At 36.9% G+C, this 8,580-nt stretch overlaps 3 protein-coding genes across 4 annotated transcripts in view; 1 reads left to right on the forward strand and 2 right to left on the reverse strand.

The window, feature by feature from the left end:
* The window catches only part of LOC107612610 (MMS19 nucleotide excision repair protein homolog), a 9,725-nt gene extending 6,844 nt beyond the window's left edge, over positions 1–2,881 (reverse strand). Inside the window, exons 1-6 of one of the 2 annotated variants that reach the window (XM_016314305.2) lie at positions 2,688–2,881; positions 2,511–2,573; positions 2,349–2,403; positions 1,922–2,019; positions 1,510–1,668; positions 1,140–1,199 (exon numbers count right to left, since the gene is read on the reverse strand). In XM_016314305.2, coding sequence (XP_016169791.1) covers positions 1,140–1,199; positions 1,510–1,668; positions 1,922–2,019; positions 2,349–2,403; positions 2,511–2,573; positions 2,688–2,759 — 507 coding nt within the window. In that variant the 5' untranslated portion in view covers positions 2,760–2,881. Of the gene's footprint in view, positions 1–1,139; positions 1,200–1,509; positions 1,693–1,921; positions 2,020–2,348; positions 2,404–2,510; positions 2,574–2,687 lie in introns of both variants that reach the window. The other variant, XM_021108463.1, reaches the window with a different exon arrangement.
* LOC107614033 (clavaminate synthase-like protein At3g21360) lies at positions 3,368–4,716 on the forward strand. The gene is made up of 3 exons (XM_016316238.2): positions 3,368–3,777; positions 3,869–4,122; positions 4,205–4,716. The coding sequence occupies exons 1-3, from the start codon at positions 3,409–3,411 to the stop codon at positions 4,563–4,565; spliced, it is 984 nt and encodes a 327-aa protein (XP_016171724.1). The 5' UTR covers positions 3,368–3,408; the 3' UTR covers positions 4,566–4,716.
* On the reverse strand, positions 4,958–6,759 carry LOC107610298 (lysM domain receptor-like kinase 3). Its single transcript, XM_021109426.1, has 9 exons — positions 6,641–6,759; positions 6,455–6,494; positions 6,283–6,372; positions 6,109–6,202; positions 5,827–5,978; positions 5,636–5,733; positions 5,393–5,541; positions 5,166–5,296; positions 4,958–5,011 (listed from the first exon to the last, which is right to left on the reverse strand). The coding sequence occupies exons 1-9, from the start codon at positions 6,757–6,759 to the stop codon at positions 4,958–4,960; spliced, it is 927 nt and encodes a 308-aa protein (XP_020965085.1).

The raw sequence follows: 8,580 nt of genomic DNA on the forward strand, positions 1-8,580 counted from the left end.
TCCTTCACCTACATCACCGCACATCCTCCCCCTGCCCCCACCTCCGCTTCCTCCACCACCATAATCGATCTCCAATTCTCCATTGCATCAACCAAAATGAGTAAAATATTAACCTAATAATCACTCCTAAATCAACCAGAAAACTCCCAAATAGCAATGAACAAAGGAACAAAACAAAGTCTCAAAAACTGATTTCACAATAATGAAATAATGGATGATCAAATCTAATTCAATAATCAAATAGGGGAAAAACACAATAAATCCTAACAATAAAGAGTAGTGTGAGGTGTTGTGAAATTAGATATCCATAATCGCAGGCTACAGAGAAACCAAGAACAGATCTTGATCCAGAATTTCAATAGAGAACGATGAACAATTCAAAAATGGATAGAAAAAGAAGACGAAAAACAAGAAAAAAGATGAAGAAATACCTGATAAGAAAGAAAAATAAGGTTGTTTTGTGGGTGGAATAGAAAATGAAAAAAGGTGTGGGTTTTGGAGAATTTAGTTTCAATCAAGTTCGCTCTATAACATTCTCAAAACGAAAGTGGGAGATGATAAAACACGAGGTGACAACGAAGCACAGCGATGCGACTGATGATTAGAGAGAGGCAATGATGAGTCGCGAGGAGAGCCTGCCGATGAAGTGGAGGTCCACTTGCAGGACCGACTATGGCAACGACAGAAGAAGTGGAGGTTCCTTTTGAAGTAGTTGTGGTTAGCCGTAGGAAAGAGAACAGGTCATGGCAGCCACGATGGGAGAAACAAAGAAAATGGGATTGGCAGTGGTGTTTTTCCGTTTTGGGAAGATTGGTGTCATTGTTGGGTTGTTGATGGAAACTGTTGCAATGGTAATATGATGGGGTAGTAATAAACTGATAAGTGGAGAGAGAGAGAGAATAAATGGTAGATTAGTAATTTTATAATAAGTTAACAGTTGACTAAATAAATTAACCATTGACCAAATGTTTGGATTACTTTGTCAAACGGAATATATTTTTCGGGAGTCATTTTGTCAAAAATAAATATTAAGGTCCGTTTTGTCAAAAACTGAATCTTTCGGGTGCTAAAATGGCTATTTACTCTTAGAAACTCCGGTCATATATTGCCTTATAGAAGTTTAGAGAAGCTAGGACTACCAGTGAAGCAAGCACGTCGGAGTAGCGTTCTAGCAGACAATCAAGTAGTTCAAGGGATAGCTGCAGGAGAAAATAAAAAACGAGGTTAACAGTGGAGTGCATTATATAGCTTAGATGCAATTAATAAAGGGGAATCACGGAAAAAAATCCCAATAAAAATAATTAGCATTAGAAAAGGGTTTTGCACCCAATATAAAAAAGGTTAGTTAACAAAATTTAAGCCAGTATATGATCAGTTCGACTTCTTTTCAACAAGCGTTCTTTTTCTGGAATTATTCCATAGAGAATTTACTGTATTTTTCATCTTTGGAAAATTCTAATTCATTGAGCAGAAGGAAGTATTTGCTTTCTAGCTGTAACAATAATTTACCTTCCTGTCATACTGTCCTAAGGACTGAACTTGAACATACTCTAGAAAGGACTGAACAATGGCTTTGGCATCAGTACCAGTTACCATCCCCACCACACTTTTTCTCCTTATTAGTGCCAAGCAACCAATAAGTGCACCTCGTAGTGCTCTCCAATCTGCCTGATCATGAACAATATTATATTGCTCATGGTAATCAGAGAATACCATGAAAATTTGTCTCAGTAATTATATAGCTTATAAACAAAGCATCAAAATCCCAATCAAAACCATGAAATTGTCTCAATCCAATCAACAGATGAAGTAAGAAATCCATTGACAGAAACAAATTAGAATAATTTTGACAGGGAAGCGAAAAAACTCAATTAAAAAGAAATTCAAACAAAAAACTTTAAGAAGAAATATTCATACTGACCAGCCTGTCCTTGAAGAACACAACCAAGGTATGTATATTTGCACTGCCAAGAGGTTTCGACTCAATACGCTTAAGCACCTCACCTAGAAGCAGGATTCCTGAAGTTTTCCAAGAGACACAGACATGTACTGAAGATTATTTTGAAGATTAAACTAGTAAAAGATAATGCACATCCATACACACACATGCGCGTTCGTCAACGCTACCTGTTAGAATGTGTATGAAATACACATAAATATACAGAAGTGAATTTCTACAAAACCTTAGCATATACATTAAGATAGAGAAAAGCTCAATCAACTGCCATATCAGTTGTTGGGGCAGTGATCAGAATGAAGTAGCTTCCTACTGGAATCCTATTCAGAAGAATTGCTTGCTACGCTGCATGCAAAACAATAGCAACCTGGAAAATTAAGCAAAAACGCACCTCTTGCACGAATAACATTATCTGTTGTTGTCAAATACATCTGCAACTCTCGAACCTGAATTTTGAAACAGACGGAAAACAAGAAAAGACACAAATTAACTGATGCATGAAAAAATGTATATTTTTTATTTTACTTTCATTTGTTAAGGAAGTGAAACACACCAGAACTTCCAGAGTTAAGGAATCAGATTTCACAAGACACCCAACTGAGTCCAAACTAGCAGCCTGCATTAACATGAGCATCATCATCATCATCATCATCACCAACAATTCAACAGAAAACAACTGTTTTGATTAAAAAGCAGAGATGAAATAATTATTAGCTGAAAGGAATTGAACCTGTTGAGCTGGAGTCGAAGAAGAATCGACGTATGACTCAATGTAGCGACTCAACTCACTCGGTTCCGCCATTCTCAACCACTGTTACTTTAGGGCTTTAGAATTCACAACGAGAAAGAAAGAGTTTCAGTTCGTTAGGGTTTAAACCTTGATGATTCTGCAGCTGCGGCAAAAAAAAAACGACCAGCAAATACGATTTAACTATAATTTGTATTTTATTAATTTAACATAATTAGATTAAGTATGAACTTTTTTTTGGGATTGAAATGGGCCTTTGATGAAGAGAGGCCCAATAGCCCAATTGTTATGTTACGTACTTACATTATCCGGTGACTTATGAGTTACGATGAATCTGGTTGCAATTTCCGTCCACGTGGAGGATTATTATTTTTAGAGAAAATTACAAATAGATTCCTAACCTTTTGCAGATATTTTTGTCTCTGACTATTGAAAATAACTTTTAAGTTACTGACCTTCACAAAATTTGGACGGATCAGTCCTTCCGTCTAAATGTCCCCTTCAGAGACTGATCCGTCCAAGTTTTGTGAAGGTCAGATACTTAAAGTATTTTTTAATGATCAGGAACAAAAATGTTCGCAGGACAAAAAATTAGGGACCTATTTGTCATTTTCTCTTATTTTTATTATTAATTATTAATATTTATTTTATTAATAAAACTACCCACCTATCTAACTAACTAAGTAGATCGCGGGAAGAAACCATGGCAGTGACGGCGGCAGAGTCGTTCGTGGAAATTAAGGTTCCTCAGCAGAAGCTTTTCGATGGAGTTTCTTTCCCGGCTGTACTCTCTCCTCCTCCTTCTTCAGCAACTGTTCTTCCACTTACGCGCTCCATTAAAGCCCATAAGCCCTACTTAGAATCGTTGCTTCTGAAATCGGGTGCTCTGCTTTTTAGGGGATTCACCGTCAACACCGCCTCCGACTTCAACGACGTCGTCGAAGCCTTCGGCTACGACGAGCTTCCCTACGTTGGTGGCGCCGCCCCTCGCACCAACGTTGTTGGTCGTGTCTTCACCGCCAATGAGTCCCCACCCGATCAGAAAATCCCTTTCCACCATGAAATGGCCCAGGTAAGGTGCTACTTCATTTCACCTGAAATTCAGTATTTTTTTTGTATAAAGTTGCAATCTTTCTCTTAATTGGTGGGGTTTTGTGGAACAGGTTCCGGAATTTCCTTCAAAGTTGTTCTTTTTCTGTGAAGTGGAGCCTGCGAGTGGAGGTGAGACACCAATAGTTCTGAGCCATGTTGTGTATGAAAAGATGAAGAAGAGGTACCCTGAGTTCGTTGAGCGGTTAGAGGAGCATGGATTGTTGTACATAAGGGTCTTAGGTGAAGATGATAACCCTTCTTCTCCAATTGGCCGTGGCTGGAAATCAACCTTCTTGACCTCAGATAAGACCATAGCTGAGCAAAGGTTTCATCTTTTTTCAAATCATGCCATAAATTTGCCTTATTTTGTGGAACATGCATAGCTCATATGAATGAGACTCTTGCAGGGCTACTAAACTGGGAATGAAGTTGGAGTGGTTGGAAGATGGGGTGAAAACAATCATGGGTCCAATCCCAGCAGTGAAGTATGATAAGAGCAGAAACCGGAAGATATGGTTCAATAGCATGGTGGCTGCATACACTGGCTGGGAGGATGAAAGGAATGATCCTGTGAAGGCTGTTACCTTTGGTGATGGCCAGCCATTACCCTCTGATGTAGTCTATGATTGTCTCAAACTACTTGAGGAAGAATCTGTTGCTATTCCATGGCAGAAAGGAGATGTTCTCTTGATTGATAATTGGGCTGTTCTTCATTCTCGTAAATCATTCATTCCACCACGCAGGGTGTTAGCTTCGCTTGTTAAATAAGGTTGTATTTTGATATTAGCTATGATGTATCACAATATTCCACTATCTGTGACACCCATTAATGTATTTAATATTTGTAGTCTCACGTCAATATGAAGGTGTATTATTTACCAAGATCCTGGAAAATGGTGGATCAGTATTGCATTTTAACTTAAAAAATTGTCAAAAACAATTACGAGATCAGTAGGTAAAAATTGCATTGTTACATATTCCTGCCAAGAAAAAGGATCATCTGTGACAAATTATAAGATTAAACTCAGGGCAATGGACAAAGGTGTTGAACCACCAACTCCATGACAAGTTGCTGATCCAATGGATATGAGAAAAAAGAAATTCTTGCTTTGTTAATTATCTCCCCAGAATTAGGCCACTGAAAACTTGGCTCTTCCCTGCTAGAGTTGTAAGATGGGGTCATCCTCCACACATTGTTTTGCAAGCATGGCCATCTATGCAAACAACAAACTTGTGGGGTGAAATTTTGAGAAATTACAGTTTTTTGGATCATATTGAGATGAAGAACCTTCAATTTTCTAAGGTAAAAGACAAAATATCCTTAACGGGTCATGAGTACAAGATTGGAAAAAGGAGAAACACACTTACCTTAAATACATTATCATAAGGATACAGATTCATCATGCTAGGACCAATGTTGTCTCTCAGGCTTGAAGTGCTCCTAAGAATGGAAACCATCTGCATTGAGACAACTGCTAATGAAGTTCTAAAAACTAAAGCTGAAAAACAAACACACACCTTGAAATGTCATGTTGTGATTACTGAGGTACACTATCTTTACTTAACAGTTACATCTTACTGAAAGCAGAACTTACAACAGATGCCAATGGAACGTCTGTCAGGATTATTTGTCGCCACACCTTCAGTTTGAATAACGGCCTCCTTCCCTGATATGATCTCAAAAAGAACAACTCCAAATGCGAAGACATCACTCTCAGTCATTGCAAGGCCATCTCCCAAGAATCTGCACAATATTAAGATTTTAAAAGTTGTAATCATTTCAATTCACTTTGAATGATTGTGCCTGTTGAGTGTCTGGATGTAAATTACTTAATTACTCTGGAGCAAGATATCCATATGAAGTAGCAAATTTTCTTGTTGCAGCTTCTCCAACATTTCCTTTAGCTATAAGTTTTGCGAACCCAAAATCTGATATCTAGAAACAAAGAGAGAAGGAGAGATCTGACAATTAGAGAAAATCAAAATGAAAAAGAAAATCATATGGCATAGAGAAATGTTTTGGTGTTACCTTGCCTCTAAAGGAAGCAGCAAGTAAAATGTTGCTTGTGGTGATATCTTGATGGACATCATGAGCTTTTGCATGCTCATGTATGTATTCAAGGCCCCTAGCAGCATCAAGCGCAATCTGAACCCTGATGATCCAAGAAAGCGGCAAATGACCTGTAACCAAGAACAAAAAATGAAGGATCTTTAACTCTATATTTTAGAGGAATGTTTGTGTGTGAATCATTTTCAATTTGAAGGTGAATTTATATACATGACAAACATCAAAGCATCTTCACGATGTTACCCTTATAAATGGCTTCTGAGTAAACCCATTTGAGCATATTGAGAATCAAGAAAATCTCGTTATCATGACTGGCTGCATAACCGATAAATTCTACCTTGAACGAAGTAAAGAAATGCCAAGCATTTAGCTCCAAAATCAAAGCATATAATTTACTTTGAACAACAGTGAAATTACCAGGATAGCATGATGAACCCTGCACATAGCTTTCAATTCTATCATAGATTCTTTAGTGTGTGCAGTTGTCATCCTTTTGATAGCAACTTCCTAGAAGGATTTACATGCATATCAGAAACAGTATGAAAATCATAACTTCCCTATGAACAGATTTAGTAACCTAGCCACAAACCTGGTCCCTGAATAGACCATAGTAAACAGAACCATCTGTTCTGTGTCCAAGCAGATTTGAATTAGCGAAACCATTAGTTGCGCCAAAAATCTCTTTAGTATGCTAAAACTATAGGCTTCTCCATGCCAAATATATCAGGTCTTGTAGCTGCAGTAACAAATATAAGTTATGCATAGCCTCCTGAACATGTGTATAGTGGAGAATCCAATGTGAGGTTGATTACTTGAAGGTTTTGAAACTGTAATTTGGAGATTGCTGGATTCACCATCGTCTCGCTCCTCGTCCAAAGTACTTTTGCCACACATGTACCCTCCAGAACCACAAAAGAAACTTGGATTCCCATGAATATGTAATTTATGAGATATCTTTCCTTCCTCATCATCTTTTACTTGATTACTTGCTTCAGCAATACATTTTGATGATCTTAGGGTCAGAGTAATACAAGAATAATGCTCAATATGATAAGAAAAATCCAACCATTAAGCCCCCAATGATCCATCCAGAGGCCACATTGTCATTATGATTGACTTGATCAGCTGTAAAAGAAAAAGTGCATCTTTACAATTACTTCACAGACAATCATATTGTATGGTTCAAACTTCAAACAGTTAAGATACACAAGTCATTTATTATATCCTTACTTAAACTATACCTGAAAAATTATCAAAAGATGGTGAAGGGACAGGAACTGAAGGAGTGTCATTATTCCAATAATGATGATAAGGCTCTCCAGGAACTGCAATGCAGTAACATGGAATACAAAAATGTTCATTACATGAATCAATCAAATAAAAGTGTCTGTTCTATTCATGCATGGCTATTCTATTCTATGCAGTTGAAGGAGAATCACCACTCACTTGAATTGAGAGGTATATAAAACAGACAACCAACAATGACATTATCAGGATTGTCAATGGCATTCACTGCTTCAATGCTATCCCCATCTCTGATTACATAACTCACCAGATAGTTCCAGAGTCCACTTGAGCAGCCACAGAACAACCTCAGTGATATAACAGAAGCAGTTCTTGCCCAGTGATTGGTCTTAGGCAATAGAGCATCCATCACCAAGTCATTGACAAAGCCTCCGTGAATGGATTTCACTCTGAAACTGGTGTTGGATACATAGTTCTTGGTAGCAGCACCATAAGAACAGTTCCAAATTATGTGTTATTTTTTATTTTTGCATATTGCAACATGTTTTTTTATGTGTATGAATTATTTTTTTTTCTCATTATATTTCCTAAACGAAGAATTAATTCGTCTCAAATTTTTTTTGTTTGGTAAGATAATGGGCCTAAGCTTTAAGTATCGAAATTCTATTTAAGAGTGTGGATGAATTATTATTGCTCATTACTGATCATAAAAGCCCAAAACAAGTAGGAGCTTTAGCAGGCCTTCTTAACCAAATCCAATCACGGAAGCATGATGGGCCGCCTCGTTTATTAAGCCCAGTTTAGGGGATTGGCTAGAACCTCTCTCATTGGGTTTATTTAACTATTTTAAAACAATAGATATTGAATCCGACAAGACACCAAAAAAAAAGGACATTGAATACGATAAATTTCTTGATGGATAACCGGGTGGGGTGAGGTTCGAGAATAGTGATGGATGAGTGAGTGAGTATAAAAGGCCAAGGTTGTAGGTCATTTGGGTTGGGTTTGTTTATATGGACAGATAGTGAGACATTAAATTATTTTAATTTATCACCAAATAAAATACGTAAAAAAGCCTAAAGTATCATCGGTCATTCAAGGGCTTTTCGTGTTTTGTGATATTGTAAATTAAAGAATTAAGTTGGTAATTTTGATAACAGCACCTACATATAAGAACATGAAAAGAGGACAAGAGCTATGTCCCACTAAAAGGATTTGCCAATTCAAGCGAATCATTCTCAGATCTTCTTTAGTGTAAGCATATACACGTGAAAAAGAAAAGCTACTTTACCCACTCTCCTTGATATATAGTATTATATTACTTTCTCTTTTTCAAAGCATGTGTTAGTTAAAAAAATTACTAATTAAAATTTAAATGTTATGTTTTAGTTTAACAATTTATTAATCAATTCATATTTGACTCTTCTAATTAATTATATTTTAACTAAAATTTAATAATTTTAGTAATTA

This window comes from Arachis ipaensis, chromosome B08 (genome assembly GCF_000816755.2).
Source record: "Arachis ipaensis cultivar K30076 chromosome B08, Araip1.1, whole genome shotgun sequence".
Lineage (NCBI taxonomy): Eukaryota > Viridiplantae > Streptophyta > Magnoliopsida > Fabales > Fabaceae > Arachis > Arachis ipaensis.